This window comes from Embiotoca jacksoni, unplaced genomic scaffold (assembly GCF_022577435.1).
Source record: "Embiotoca jacksoni isolate LCO1_2020_lvr unplaced genomic scaffold, fEmbJac1.0.p SCAF_35, whole genome shotgun sequence".
Classification (NCBI taxonomy): Eukaryota; Metazoa; Chordata; class Actinopteri; family Embiotocidae; genus Embiotoca; species Embiotoca jacksoni.
In genome coordinates, this window is record NW_027185387.1 from 1,937,055 (window position 1) to 1,953,452 (window position 16,398).

General features: G+C 40.5%; 2 protein-coding genes across 2 annotated transcripts; one reads left to right on the forward strand and one right to left on the reverse strand.

The window, feature by feature from the left end:
* On the forward strand, nucleotides 1-9,371 carry slc1a2a (solute carrier family 1 member 2a). Its single transcript, XM_069165606.1, has 10 exons — nucleotides 1-130; nucleotides 2,178-2,330; nucleotides 3,683-3,933; nucleotides 4,053-4,161; nucleotides 4,652-4,778; nucleotides 5,170-5,403; nucleotides 6,149-6,343; nucleotides 6,732-6,866; nucleotides 8,117-8,327; nucleotides 9,300-9,371. The coding sequence occupies exons 1-10, from the start codon at nucleotides 1-3 to the stop codon at nucleotides 9,369-9,371; spliced, it is 1,617 nt and encodes a 538-aa protein (XP_069021707.1).
* A 2,543-nt stretch (nucleotides 9,372-11,914) lies between these two features.
* On the reverse strand, nucleotides 11,915-16,056 carry LOC138208082 (uncharacterized). Its single transcript, XM_069165751.1, has 5 exons — nucleotides 15,918-16,056; nucleotides 13,350-14,183; nucleotides 13,167-13,232; nucleotides 12,982-13,060; nucleotides 11,915-12,882 (listed from the first exon to the last, which is right to left on the reverse strand). The coding sequence occupies exons 1-5, from the start codon at nucleotides 15,982-15,984 to the stop codon at nucleotides 12,705-12,707; spliced, it is 1,224 nt and encodes a 407-aa protein (XP_069021852.1). The 5' UTR covers nucleotides 15,985-16,056; the 3' UTR covers nucleotides 11,915-12,704.
* Nucleotides 16,057-16,398: the final 342 nt, after the last annotated feature.

The window sequence follows — 16,398 nt, forward strand, 5'->3', positions numbered from 1 at the left end:
ATGCAGAAGCAAGTGGAGGTCAGGATTGGGGAGAACCACCTGGAGCCAATGGTGGAAACTCAAGATAGCCTATGTGGCAGTTTCTGTGACAAGATCATGAAGAACATGGTTCTCACTCTCACAATCCTCGGTAAGTTTATATAGTACTGTTGCTTCAATCCAGTCATTTTCTAGCCTCCTGTATTCATTTCAGGGTCTTTCCCACAACGCATTGAGAAACATTTGCACTGTGTGGTTTTGAGCTGTCCAAGACCACCAATGGTTGATTTGGAGTGCGGCAAAATTCAGACAGTATGCTAATTCAAGATGAACAGCGAAGTGGTCAAGAGCAGTTGTGGGCAGCGGATGTGTCAAAGATAAAATGCTGCAGTGAAGATTGAACGTTTCCAGCAGCCCTCATACTCTGCACAGGAAGTCCCACAAACATTCCTGTTAGATACGATATCAATTTAATAAAATGTTGTCACACCAATCTCTTCAGCTTGTTCTCCGTTTCTAATAATTGCTGTTTTTTTTTTTATTATGACCTTCTGTTTGACAGGGAGCCAATTAAAATGATATATAGACAATCTAATTATTATGATGACATTCATGGTTGAACTTGACAGGCTTGAATTCACATGTGAGTTATGAGATATTGTCAGTTTGTCACTACAAACTGTTTGCCACTGCAAACTGTTTGCCTGGACTTCAACTCTGGGTGGGTCCTTCTCAGACTGAAGACATTCAAAACACGAATTATTTCTTCAGAAGACACGGTGAGAGGGAGGCACAAAAAAAAAGGAAATTATTTTCATTGATCTGTCTGACAGGCTGTTTAGACTTTACATCAGATATACATTTTAAGAATACACACATCCGACGTTCTAGCAAAAGTTTTGTGTCGCTTTATGACACTTCGGCAATTTAATCAGTAAATGTAGGCTGGATGTTGTCATTGAAACGACGGCTATTGGAGGCTGAGGTGGATCCAAAATGGAAAAAAAAAAAAAAAAAAAAATCAAAAAACTAAAACAATGAAACTCACAAAAAAAGAAAAGAAAATAAGACTAAACAGTCACGAGGAACTAACAAAGAACTAATTGGTTCAAACACACAGAGACAAACAGGCAAATAAAGCGAACTGACAAAGCGAGAAGAGAAGCATACAAGCGAAATATAATAGGGAGAGGAGGACAATGAGGGACAGCTGAAACTATCAGGAAGCATAAAACCTAGAACATAGAACAGAAATTAAGTCATAATCATGAGACTGAAACTGTGATAGAATGCAGTATGTAGTCTATGAGAACTATCTGTAAAATAAGATGTAAAAGTCACCAAAATCCAACAAATAGAAGCAAAATCTCTCCAATTTCTAATGAAGGTCTATAAAACATCATGATGTTGATTTCACACTTTCCCCAATCGACTGTTAGATCAGGTCAGATCCAGGCATTTCCCACCAAACCGTGAGGTTTGATGGAGATCAATCGCTTTGCCGAGCTCCAAAAATTGCAGCAGCTGCAGTTGACCTTATACAAGGCTGCTTTTGGGCTGTGAGACAAATCTGAAATATCAGAAGAGAAATCCTCCCACACACAAAAGGAAAACATAGAAACTCCACTCAGAGAGCCTTTTGTAAATCTGGGACACTCTTGCTGAGACACAACAGTGCGAACTTAATGCCAAAACATTTCACGAAGTACTAGTCAATTGTTCACAGCTTGATTCTTATGATTTATATACTTATTGATAAAATAGGAAGCATATTGCACTTAAATTACACAGTAATATATTGAATCAAGCAACAACTCCAATATCTAATTTGAATATTGCCAAACATTTTCTCCTCAAATCTTTTGATTTAATTGTTTTCAACTAGTTTTTTTTGTAACTCAACATCTGCCAACATATATAGTAGCGTAGAAAACATTTAGATTAAAGGTAATTATTTTTCTCATTAGCTGCTGTATAATGAAACATAAGTGACACCCACGTTATATAAAGGTAACACCACTCAGATGTGACTCTCAGATGACCGTTTGTGATGTTAATTAAGTCTCTAAAGAGCAAAATGTGAGAATTTTATTTATGGCATGGGTATATATATATGTTTTATGTGAATATTTGTTTATCTTATGGCTTAGAGTCGCCTGGCTTTGAGTTTGATTTGTCCCTTTTTCTCATTGTTTCAGGTGTGTTTTTGGGTTCTATCGCCGGCATGCTTTTGCGGCACATATCGCCTCTCCCTCCTGACGTTATAGTGATCATTGCCTTCCCCGGGGAGATCCTAATGAGGATGCTGAAGATGCTTATTTTGCCGCTCGTTGTTTCCAGTCTGGTCACAGGTGGGTGATGTACAGTAACTGCTGCGTGCAATGTTCTGCTGCCAGCTGTCCTGAAAATGAGGTCACATGGTGCTGCTTCTTTGTTACCTGGCAGTTCAGTTTGGTAACTGAAAAAAAAATGCTTGCTGAAATTTGTATTTATGTTGGGAGGACGAGGGGTACACAGACAGTTTTTGTTGGGAACATCCTGGACAACTAAACACAGATGTTGTTTTTCCACACTGAAACCTATTATTGGTGATACACCTCATGCAGTTCTGTTTGCAAGATGTCCACTAAAATACAGATTTATGCCAATTAAATAGCATTTCACTGGAATATTTTTTTTTCCCCCTTTGCCTCATAGCTGTGTAGATTATTGAAGACTTGTTTTGACAAACCTGATATATTTTGCTACTATACATTTAGAGATACTTTTACCTACTGTGCCAAAATCTCATTAACATATATACAACAGCATTATAACCTGATATAATACTACACAATAATCCTCCATCAGTGGGGTCCAGCTTTCCAGCTGACATGATGTGGATCACCCGCACATGAAATATTGGACGTATTTTTTATAATACAGTGTGCAGACACACCAACAGTGTTACCTTTCCACAAGCTTCAGATTGCACACAACTGACTTTCCAAAACCCGTCGACCCTGTCAAGAAATAACGCTTCTTGCCAACCAGCAACAATGAATAGGTTTTGCAGGAAACGTAGCAACAACCATGAAAGGCTTTCTATGACCTTTTCTTACGCAATAAGAAAAGAACATTTATATTCACTCATTACAACAGTCAATGTCTACATGTAGCGACTCCAGAACTAATTCAACTTTTTTTATGGTTATGTTCATTTGGCAAAGTAGCAGCGGCTGTTTCCAGGGAGACGCAGAGAACATTAACAACAACTGCTGTTGTTTTTTCACACCACATATCCCCGGTCTGGATACATAGACATAAGGTTGAAAATCTGCAAATTGGTTCTTTAAGAGTCGTAAACGTTTCAAGTCATCTCACTTTGGAGGCAATTCATATGAAAATGTTCAGGAACAGATTTTGTTCTTTCAGAAAAGTCACAATCAACAACCACGGCATCTCGTATCTAAATTAGGAAGGCCTCATTTTTCCAGGTTTCACAGTTTAAATGCTGCAGGATGGTCTGATTGGAAGAAGATTGGCAATTTGGTTAAGATTGCTGATCAAGTTAAAAGTTATCTTTTGCTCACAGAACAGGTCAAATCTACTCTAAAGAAATAGCTTGATTTTTTTTAAATTTTTTGACTCATTCTTAACCAGTTTCAATCACCATTAGTATATTTAGATATTTACTATCCTGTAAAATATACTCTGCTCACAGGACTTGCCGGTTTGGATGCCAAATCCAGCGGCCGCCTCGGCACCAGAGCGATGGTGTACTACATGTCGACAACGGTGATTGCTGCCGTCCTGGGAGTGATCCTGGTGCTGGTCATCCACCCCGGAAACCCCAAACTGAAAGCTAACCTCGGACAGGGAAAGAAGAACGACGAGGTGTCCAGCATGGACGCTTTCTTTGATCTCATCCGAAATCTTTTCCCGGAGAACTTGGTGCAGGCCTGCTTCCAGCAGGTAGGAGTCTCACCGAAACTTTTTTTTTTTTTTTTTTTTTCTCACCCACCGCATACGAAGTCTGATTCATATGTCAGTGGCTCCAACTGTTTGTTCTTTTTCTTTCGCCTCTCGTCCAGATCCAGACGGTAACCACCAAAGTACCGGTGCCCACCAACAGGACCAAAGCGCCTCCGCAGTTCACGGTCAAAAGGTCGCTTCAGTTCAAGAGTGGGATGAACGTCCTGGGTAGGTGAAAAAGTTTTAAAACACGCCCACTGCTAAACCCAAATGGATCAGCAGTTCTTCTTTCTTTTCCAGTTACATAATAACAAGAAAACACCTATATATATATATATATATACAGATATATAAGTCATACCTACTTACGAATACCTCTGCATCTGAATCGACCGAAGTCGACTCTGCGGTCTTATTTTTCAGATATCCAAGTTAAGATACAAAAACAAAGGGAGAAAACAACCTCTGGTCAATATAACAATAAAATGTTATAATATCATTCCTCTGCTTTTTTAGTAGGAGCTTAAGTCTACATAAAACATGATATGTATCCCTATATATACCAGAGAGATCTCTCTACATGTGGCTTTAAATGATTGATTGGTTGCCTTTCAGTAGATTTGCTACAGAATATGCAGACTTTTCATGGTCGCATGAGGTCAACCACTCATTCGTTCCCTCACACTGAATCAGAATCGCTTTATTCCGTGTCCCACAGGTTTGATTGGATTCTTTGTTGCTTTTGGAGTCATCATGGGAAAAATGGGAGAGAAGGCCAAGCTGATGTTGGAGTTTTTCAACGTCCTGAATGAGATCGTTATGAAGCTCGTTGGCGCAATTATGTGGTAAGTGCCGTTCACCACGAGCACTGCTCGGCGTCTACCTTAAACGGCCAAACCCTTTACCCGTGTTTTGTTCTCTCTAGAAATACATATTTATGCGCAATATCCCACTGCTAATCAGTAACTATTCCAAGGATTTTTTTTTTTCCCCCTCTCTCTGGCAGTATACTGGATACACATGTTTATTCATTGCTCTTATTTTTTTCCAAAACAATTATTTTCATCAAATTATTTGATATTTACGTATTTGTACTTTTTTTTTTCTTACTGTGTGCACCTTTTTGTGTTTCTAAGCTGCTGTGACGACAAAATTTCCACACCGTGGGATTAATAAAGTCGAAGTCATGTGACGGTATAGCGCAATTTAAAAAAAATGCATTGCGTCCATCTTCAGGTACTCCCCCTTCGGTATCGCCTGCCTCATCTGCGGGAAGATCATCTCCATTGCCGACTTGGAGGTGGTTGCGAGGCAGCTGGGGATGTACATGGTGACCGTCATCGTGGGCCTCATCATCCACGGAGGCATTTTCCTGCCGCTCATCTATTTTGTGATAGTAAAACAAAACCCCTTCACGTTCTTCATGGGAATATTCCAAGCTTGGGTGACGGCCCTCGGGACGGCGTCCAGGTACGAGGGATTTCTGCCTCTCTTCCTGTTTTATTTTGTAGGATTCAGGATCTCTAACTCAGGCTTCCTTTTTCAACGTGCCGCATGTTTTTTTGGTTTTTTTGGTTTTTTTAATCAATTCTCCAATTGTATGTACATCTTTGGGCAGATGGGTGAATAATAACGGTAACTTTTATTTCAAGTGGTGTCTAAAAACTAGTCACGCCGGCAACAGCTTCTGACTTTCCCTCCGTGTGTGAGACTGTCTTTCCTTTACACACTGTTTTATTAATGGCATGAGAATAGACTCTTTCCCTTCCCTGAGGTGAGCTCAGCTTTTTTTTTTTTTTACAAACTTCCTGCCCGCTCACTGCTCCACCACCTACGAGAAACACTTAATTTTCAGACAAAACAAACAGACCAACTGCTGAGTCGCAACCCGCTGCCCTCTCTGTGAAATTCACACCTATAAAGAATTCAAACTGGTAAAAGTTTGTGTATCTTTGGTGAAGTTAAACTCAAAAAAGCATCAGTCAGATTTCATTTGAAGAATTACCAACGAATCTTCGTTCAGAGTGAATTTATTTCAGTATGAATAGAAGAAGAGCGGAATTAAATCCAAAAAAAAAGTTGTGCAGACATTCTATAATGTTTTGGACAATAATATATTTTTGCAAGTTTTTAACGCCAAATTGGTTCTTTGCAAACTGAATTTTGTTGTAACTAATTCATAACGAAAGCGGTTTCTTTCTGTTTCGTGCCGCAGCGCCGGTACCTTGCCCGTCACGTTCCGATGCTTGGAGGAGAACCTGGGCATCGACAAGAGGGTGACGCGCTTCGTCCTCCCGGTGGGCGCCACCATCAACATGGACGGCACGGCGCTTTATGAGGCCGTGGCCGCCATCTTCATCGCTCAGATGAACGGGATCGAACTCGACTGGGGCCAGATTATTACTGTGAGGTAAGGAGAGGAGAAAGAAATGACACATTTGTACGATGCGATTTCGACAATAAAGTTGCGTCAACAGGGTTTAAAAAGAATGAATATCCCTTTTTTATTTTAGTTTTTTAGTTTTCTTCCATTAAACTATGCATGGAATGTTTTTTTTTCTAAATACAGTGAAGCTTGTGGATTTTTTTTTGTTTAGTTTATTTCACATAACTTAAGAAACTTAAGAATCATTTTTCTTTGATTACAGTCAGGCACTTTCTAGTTGGATTATTTGTGGGTTTTTTTTTTAGTAAAACTACACGGTTTACAAAGTGTAAAGTAGCCGCAGTACGTTGGAGCATTTACAGCCTGCGAGTCTGTCCTCCCGGCTGAGAGTTGGATTTGTCTCCTGTTTTAGTATGACAGCCACCTTAGCCAGCGTCGGAGCAGCCAGCATCCCCAGCGCTGGACTCGTGACCATGCTTCTGATCCTCACGGCGGTGGGGCTGCCCACTCAGGACATCAGCCTCCTGGTCGCTGTCGACTGGCTGCTGTGAGTTCCACATCAGCCTCCCGACCGCTGTTAAAACACACACACAGATACACACGTTTGATTTTAGCTTGTTATATTCGAGTTTGTTTGACTGACTATTGCAAGATTATCTGTATGAAACCTCGCTTGTCTAGTATCAGATTTCTGCTTTACAGTATTAACGACAGGACTTTTTTTTTTTTTTACTTTAACGTTTTAACATCTTTTCAAGTTTTTACTTTTTATTTGTCCGTGGCCTGATAATCTTCAGTACTTTTCTTGTACTATTTTTGTACTTTCTAGATGCACACACACAATAGTGGCCAAAGTAGCTTAAAGTGTACTTTGAAAGAACGCGTGTTTTGTGTGCTTTAATTTATTCCATGTGTGTTGGAGGTGTAAAAACTCTTGACTGTGAGGCTTTGATTAGTGTTCAGAGGACATCTAATTTTGCTCACCGTTATTCCTCCTCACATGGTTGAGTTGACTGAGTAAACGCATGAATACCCGATGTGTTTGTGAACAGATAAAAGTTGCCGGCGCACTGAGAATAAAACTGCTCCGCCCACACACTCAATAATTCATATCTCATATCTGTCGGCTAAATGCAGCAGATTCACATTGAAGGTGGGAATCCTTTTATGAGTGTTGACAACTGAACCACTCACTCAACCATCTTTTTGTGTCCTTTTTGTGTGATTTTAATTTCCCCTTTTGTGTCCTCATTGGCAAACAGTAGCCTAGAAATAAGACTAAAAAGGCTAAAGCTACGCTAGTGGCTACGTCACATTTCACCTACATGGGGATATCAGTGCCTATAGAGCCAACGTGAGCATGCTGACGTGTTCACTGTGACAATATGAAGGTAACAATATGAGTAATGTTTCCCATGTTCACCAACTTCATTTCGGCACCTTAGCACTAATCTACAAAGTTCAGCCTAAGTTTGATTGTTTGTTTTTTTTGTTTTTTTTTGTCAATTCGTCCAAAGTATTGGACAAGTTGAAACTTTGACGCCAATTTTATTCGATTTTCTTTTGAGCGGTGACAGGATTATCGCTAAAATCAAGAGCAAGTTCATAGTCCAGGGACCCATGACCGTCTGTCCCCAATTCTATGGCAAAATACAGAATAGCTCTTGAGGTATTTCGGTGCTGAATTTCCATCTCGGGAGCCACGCTGCTAGGCATGCTCAAGTTTTGATGTTTGTTTTTCTTGTGCCAATAACTTTCCTGCACCTTGTCACGTCACTTGCCCTCCCCGACATGTAGGGACCGCTTCCGTACGTCGGTCAACGTGGTCGGGGACTCCTACGGAGCCGGCATCGTGTACCACCTCTCCAAACACGAGCTCGACAGCTTCGACGCCCAGCAGAGCCGGATGGACGACTTCGAGATGGCAAAGACGCAATCCTTCTTTGAAAATAACACCAACCAGAATGTGTACGCTCACCACAACTCAATCTTGATAGACGACTGCAAGGTACATTTCACGTTAACGGACATAGAGACCTGTATGTAGAGATTCCTCCCCAGCTCTGTGTTCGTGTCTCTGTTTTTTTTTTTCTTTTCCACGTGACTTCCCATATCGATGTATTTGTGTCTCTGTGAATAGTCTTATTTTCATTGAAGAAAATGTATTTGAAAAGTGGTGAAAAAGTGAAATAAATATTTTTATATTTATTTATTCAGCACTTGAAAAAGCAGTTTTTGTGATACCAGGTTCACCAAAAGCAAACTTTGTTCCTTTTTAGAAAAAAAAAAATGATTACACTTGGATTATATCAAAAACGATGATTCATTTTTGTTGTTTATTTTCAAGAATCAGTCATACCAAATGAGATGTCTTGTTCGCGATGATATCTGACTTGTATTTTCTTGTGGTATGTCCTGATTTTTTTTTTCTTTTTTTTTTCTTTTGTCTACTTAATTGGACATGTATTTATGGCAGCCCTGACCAAATTACAGTTTTTCAAATGATTGGCCATCTTTTCAAACAGTTTTTGTAGCCGGTGGTATACATAAAGACTGCTGTTTCACCATGTTACGTCCAAAGTGATGCATACATTCATGAAATGCCTATCTCAGACCCTTTCCTATCCGTAGGTTCCCAAAACAAACAACAGCAACATCTTGTTGACATTTCATTGCCTGTATAATGATGAGTATTGTAATTCGGTTGGGGAGAGAATCCATAAAATACATGGCCAAGTCTGGAAAAATACAACCATTGATGGTCTCATACAATGTCAATCACTACATACAATGACATGTAAACATCATTCTATTGGTGTACGAGATACTTTTATATGTTGGGGACTAAACTAAACTCAGCCCCAAGGTCAATGGCCTGAATGTAATGCAGCAATGGCTTCTCTGCTCCCAACCGCTGACGGTTTGTAACATAACAGTGCCTTGGCCCCAATGGTTAGTTCTTCTTGATAATTGCTTTCAGGTCACCATGGGCAAAAATGGCAACACTAAAGAGTTCTCCCTTGTTGAGGAGGAACCGTGGAAATGCGCATAAAGCAGATTCAGATGCCGCCGCACCTTATCCTGAGTTTTCACCAGCTTCTACTTTCTGCCGACACGAAAATATCGCCAGCAAAAAAACATTACAAAAAAAAAGAAAAAAATCACATAAACATGAAAACACAAAAAAGAAGAAAAAGTGACGGTTCACTGTATTGCAAGAACAAGCGCAGTCGACCTGAATCCAGTTACCCGTCTGGGTGGCTACTGGAGCAAATCATCAACTTCTATTAGGTCTTGCATTTTGCACTAATAACACACGAACTGAACTGAACTCGTGCATTTCATGCGAAGAATCAAACATTCAGTTGACGACACTCAGGGCCTTACTCGGTGCTGCTGCTGCAAGCTTCCTGTCATGTCAACAACAACGAAATCTTCTACCCCGTGCAACATCTAATTTTTTTCTTTTGTATCGAAGCATTTTTTTTTTCTTCGTTGCTTTCAAGGACAGAGATGACGATGTGTGAACGACGGCCTTGCCAGTTCAATTTCGGACTGAGTGAGAGATAATATAAAAACCGGAGTAACCTGGCTCAGGAAAAAAAAAAAAGTTAGATATCAACACATCAGAACCTGCAGAAATGAATGGTTGTCAAGGGTTTTGTGTATTTGTGATTTCCAAAAATGCTCTGTTAAAAGGTTAAACATTTTGCAAACTAGGTTTATAAAAAAAAAAAAGTAAAAAAAAAAAAAGTAAAGAAGATAAACTGAACAAAACAGTGCTATTTGTGGTAATACAGGGGAAGTGCAGGACAGTTAAATACCTGCGTTACCTTTGACTGACTTTGTGGGATTATGCCCCGAGTTCACGCACATGGTCAAGCCTAAGAAGCAAAGGCTTAGGATTTAAGAGGAGAGGGGGCGTGGCCTCTAAATGTGGCAACAAACAGTACACAATGTGTTGCAGAGACTAAAGCTCGAAACAGAGTACGTGAAGGGTGCCCTCCCAGATATTTACTTCTTTGTTCTTTTTCTTTTTGTATGTTGTTTTTCGAGTGAAGCACCGAGTTTCTGTTAGTGGTCCAAAAAAAAAAAAAAAAAAGAAAAAAGAAAAAACAACCTGCCTGTGCCCTGGAAATGATGTGTGTTCATGTGTGTTTCTGAGAGCGAGAGAGGAAGATTTAACAGGAAAAAAATAAAAAGCTGGAGGCTCGACGAGAGAAAAATAAAAAACCAAACGAAGGAATGTCTCTCAAAAGTCTCAGCAGGCCAGTGCATTGTTCTGTGTTTTATTTCAAACTGTTTTATTTCTTTGCTATATGACAACCTTGCCTTGAAGATGTCACCTGCAGAGTGCAGTCAGTATGATGATTAAAACATTTCTGAATTAAAAAGTTATTTCCATAGAATAACGGGAACAAGTCCGACCCCCCCCCCCCCACCTTTGAATTTCTGAGTGAAGACGGCTGGGCCTTCCTCACGAGACATACTTTGTAGCGTTGAAGTCCTAAACAGCATATATATAAATAATACGAGCTTGTAATTACATCTAGAGTTAATTAGCTATGGTCACGTCTGTTTAGCAGGCGCACAGTAAATTCTGCCTCCAGCACTCGCATAAATCTGACGCCGTAACAACAAGGTCATTGGATGTTGAATGAACATGTACGCGTTTCTGAGTTTCACTCTGCGTACGAACTGTTCACACCCCAGAAGAAAACGGGATTCTTTCTTTCTCTTTCAGATAAGCGACAGCTTATGTTTTCATGTTTAAAGTGCCTCCTTGCACTTTGTGTATATACTCTCTTTAGATAAAGTGTACAAATCAAAATGTATAGAACTTGACATTTTTGTCATTATAATTGTTTTTGCTATGCTAAATGTTTCCTAAATGACTATAACTACTATATATATATATATATATATCTATGAAATGATATTAGTGCAATGTTAACTTTTCTTTTATGGGCTGCTAGATGTCGCAATAGCTTGTGAACATAGGGCTATTTATTGACAAAAAATACATGATCTGTTTTGAAGAGAAACGACTGATGGTTTCCATGTAAAGTCCACTGTTTCCCATTCTTCTCTTTTAATAAGTGAGTTTTGTTATGACCCATTGCAGATTTGTTTGTTTTTTTAAGGCTCTGAGCACATTAAAGCAATTTTGAGTGTTGGCAGCTACAGCAAGCCATCTAGTGTTTGGCTCCGTGCAGCGCCGCTCTGGAGGGGAGTTTTCCTTCATAAATTATGAGCATACCTTGATTTATGTCAAAATACCATTATCTCTTCATTCATTACACCACTTTTCCATATATTTCATTTGTTATTGGTCCTAAATGTAGTAAATTAGAATATGTTTTAAGTCAACTGGACTCTGTGTAGCAAGTGTTTTCTATGAACGTGAAATTGTACCATCTTTAGGTAATCAAACTCATATTTTCTATCTTTCTTTATGCACATATTGGTGCAAGAATGTATCGAAGATTTGTCTTGTGTCTGACATTCCTTGTAACGCAACAACTTTCTTTAATGGACTAAATTCATGTAGACTCGAATGGACTCGTGTTAAATAAACTACCGCAGGCACAAAACTACCGGACTGAAAGCGTGTAAATGTTTTAATACTTGGTGTGTACATATTTATGGAAACAAATAAATGTTTATCGATGAGCTGCCGTTGTGTTTATTTCTCGAAAGGGGGAGGATAGGATGCATGTGAACATTCAGTAAGTGCATATGACAGCAGCTGAAGTGCTGCTGTAGGTTCGTCAAGAGGAGCTCTTGAGTTGTAGCAGGCCGAGCACCGTTCGGTACCCCCGTAATGAACGCCAGGGAAAACAACAGAGCATCTTAATATAAGTTACAATCCACCACACGGCTTTCAATAAGATTATTGCAAAGATATTACATTAATTTTTACAACAAAAACACGCTTTAAAAAAATGACGTTTTTACCAGGCTAAACATTGAAAACTGTGTTTTAAAAAAAGAAAAACATATTAATTACTTAATGACAAAACAAGGGGAGGAAAAACACTGTGATGACTTTTGAATAGCATTTGTAGTAAATGACACCTGTGCATCTTACCTGGCCACTTTTCTATTTACAAAAAAAAAAGTTGATTTGACAAATATCAAACCAGGATATTGCAGACTTTCTGCAAGTCAGCAGGAAAAAAAAAAAAACAGACCACGAATGTCATACAGACGAGGCTCGGAGCTGTGAAACTCCACAAAAGAACAAAAAAAAAAAAGAAGAAAGAAACCCCATTTTGCTCGACAGTCTGAACTGTTTTGTTCCTCTGATCAAATTCATCTGCCTCAGACAGTTTCGTGGTTCTGTAAAGAGTCTCGAGTCTCCAGAGGCGCCTGTTTCTGAACCTCAGTGTGATGAATAATTCTCTGGAAGCTCGTCCAAGGAGATGACTGTGTACTCCGCCGTCTTTCCGTTCTCCCTGGGCTCCTCTTTGTGGATGAACGTCTCCATCTCCAGCTCCCTCTGCTGGTTCGAGGAGTTCGTTTTGGTCTCCGGCTGGGATGCCTGGCGCGGTCCGTTCCACCTGCGCAGGAAGAAACGGTGGAAATTTAACCCTGTCATTTTAAAAAAGGTTATAGCATGTATAAAGATACGATCCTGTTTTCTGAGATGTAAGACTCACTTGTCTCTGGTGGCGATGGCGATGCAGAGCGTTACAAGTATTGCGACACCAACGACAAAACCAACGATAATGATCCAACCTGGACATGAGGGAGAGGAGGCGTCACCAGCGTGAAATGTTTTAAACCAGAGTTTAATCACGCAGAAATTTTAATTTTGTAAATGTAAAATGTTTCCTGGACTCACCTGGTGTACTGTGTCCTTTGTGCTGATCTGGTTCCGGATTGAGAAGTTCCACCCTTCCTTGCGGGCCTTGAAAATAAAGGAACAAAGAATTAAGCTTAAACTCTTATATCGGCAAGCAATAAAACTACCACAAAAAAAAAAAATGTGTCGGAAATGATTTTTGTGGAGTTAGAGGATATTCACCATTAACGAGTGATCGACTGCTGGGTTTGTTTAATTGCACACCGTCCGTCGGTTCTTGCACCTTTCTCCCGTTTTCAGATTTAGGATCGGGGCTCAAAGTGCTCATCGTGGTGGTTGAATCTGAACCGGGGTTTTCGGCGTGATAGTTATTTTCCGTTCCCAACCCGGAAAACTCTTCATCTGCAGTTATCATCGTGCTGATTGCGGTGGTCGAATCTGAGCTTGAGTCCTCGGCGTTCGTCGTGGAGGGAGAGCTCTGAGTAACTGTAACGCTCTGCGCTGTGGTCGTGGAATCGTTATCTTCACGCATTCCCGAGCCGGACATCTCTTCATCTCCGGAGCCTGAATCAGAGATCACCGCGCTCACCGCGGTGGCTGAGTCCCAACTGGATCCGCCGCTGTCCGTCGCGACGGCGGAGCTCGGCGTGGGTGAGACGGTTGCGCTCGTGTCGTCTTTATCTCCAGGCGTTCCCGATTCCGGCACCTCTCCGTCTCCGGACCCGGAGTCAGGCATCATCGTGCCGAGGGAGGTCGACGGACCTGAGCTGGAGCCGGTCGCGGAGACAGAGCTCCGACCGGGAGAGGAAGTTGTGGCTGTGTAATGTCGTGGAGACGCAGAGGCGGCGACGTCGTCGGTGCCTCCCGCGGCGCTGCCCTCGGTCGCGTTACTGTCTTTTGAGTCGGAGGGCGGCTGCTCGGGCGCCCGGGCGGTCGTGGACTGTTTCGGCGGTTGGGTCGTGAGCGTCGGCAGGAAAAAGTGATCGACGAGGAAACCGTCCGTCATGGCCTCTCGGACGACCTCGTCCCCGAGGCTGTCGGGGATCTGGGTCGCAGCTGGGACAAAAGAAAAGAGAGAAATCCACTTTAAGTATTTAACCTACCAGCCCTGACACGAGCGGAAAGGAAAGTTACTGAGTGTTATTTAATGTGTCAACAAAGGACCACACAGGGATTACGTGCTTCGCCCCAGATTCTTGTGTTAGCTTGTTTGGCGGGTTGACTTTGATAAGGCGTGGTGAGAGCTGGCAATGATTAACCGGGGTGACTAATGGTGCTTTAGTGGGTTAACAAAAGAGCGTCAGTGTCATCAAAGGAGCAGTTTCAATAATTGACGCACCCAACGCATCACAGCAAATTATCACTGCTCTGCTTTTGTTGGAAGTAAGCCATCGTCGCACGGCGAAGGAAGGAAGGAATGAAGGAGGAGAAGAAAAAAAAATCAGGCAACTCGTTTATAATATATTGAATGCATATTTTCATTTTCTTTGTTCATTTAAATGTATGTTAGAATTAAGTTTTGCGGTTCTTTTTTTTTTTTACTTATTTCCATTTTATGCTACTTAATACTTCTCGACTTCTTTTCATCAGGAAATATTACACTTTTTAACTTGACTATATTCACCTAAAAGCGACACGTTACTTCCTAGACTAATTTTAACCTTTAGAAAATTACACAATAAGCTTGCAAAATACGATGTATCAAAAGCTATTGGTTTCCAGCCTTTATAGAACTACCACTTATCAACAAAAAAAAGCAATTTCTATGAGTTTCAATGTCAATGTCAAATAAAGTTGTTTTTTTTCTCCCCTCTTAACTTTACAGATAGTTTCATTTAAATTATTGCTCAGGGCCCACTGGGTATGAATTTTTCCAATATTTCACTGAATAAAAGCAAACATTAGAGCAGAATCAAGATACGAATACCAAATTTGTGTTGCAAAATAAATGTAGTTTTTTTTTTTTTTCTTTATACCCCATCTTTTACACAGTGAACTTCTAAAAAAGTACAATATAAGTACTTTGATACTTTAAAAACATTTAGCTGATAATACTTCAATACTTGTGGTGGCATTTTAAATGCTGTAATGAAGTATTGTTTCCACCACTGACAATAACAAGCTACCTGTCAGTTACCTACAATGATTAAAAGACAAAAAAAAAAGGCCAATGATTGAAATCACAACTCCCCCCTTCTGCATTTCGGCCCTGTCACGTTCAGCTCCGGTGTTCCCGATGAGGTTACCGGTCGCACAAACTTGTGTAACGGCTCTTTGCCACTCTTTGGTTTCACCTTATTCACGCATTAATGCACCTCCTGGAGCAGCTCGGAACATTTTTACAAAGACTTCTGTGTGTAACCTGGAGGCGCCAATGCGACCTGTGCACCGACACTGAAATACGACTCTGGCAGAAAAGAGTTCGAGCTGAAACATAAAGAGCATCTCAGGTGGCGGCAGGGAATGTGCTGACTCACGGGTAAAGAAAAGGACACCATGGGAATTATTGAAATTTCAGGGAGTCTGTATGAAAGAATTACTTTGTGTGTCAGACTGAAAAAGCTCTGAGATGGAAAGGTGAGATGTTGTCAAAGAATTTCACTGGCCAGCATTGAAACTGTCGCCTGGATGAGGATGTAAAGCTTCATTTCATGGTTTCTCAAAGATAAAATCAGATGACTAATAGAATGTACACAGATATTGTGTTTTCTAAGTGTTAAAGAGAAATAAAGTGTTAAAAACAGATAAAATCTTTCATAAAAAAAAAAAAAAAAAAAAAGATTTACTTACTATTAACAGGTGTTGAGTGGACGACAGCAAGAAGTCCAAGAAAAAACCCCAAAGGAAGATTCCTCATTTTCGCAGCAGTGAAAAGTGATGGAGCTGTGAACTGACGTCAACTCTCAGCGAGCCGCAACTATTTGGCACAGTGAACTGATGAATTGAGGTAAATGAATGATGTCTTTGCCTTTTATACAGCAGGTAGGTGTCACAAAGGCTGGCTTCACACACACACCCACACACACACACACACACACGTAAGCAGGAAGCACACCTGTTAACACACGCTCTCTTCTTCACACACTTTCTCACGGCTTTTTTTTTTCTTTTTCCTTTTCTTACTCAGCCACACCAGATAGTGCTTATCAGGACAACATAAACTCATAAAACACAAAAGTACCAGTTTGTTTCAGGTCATTATAACTCAAAATAAAATTACAGCAAATACCACAGACAAGGCTGTAAATCTTTGCTTTTATGTTTAAAGGCT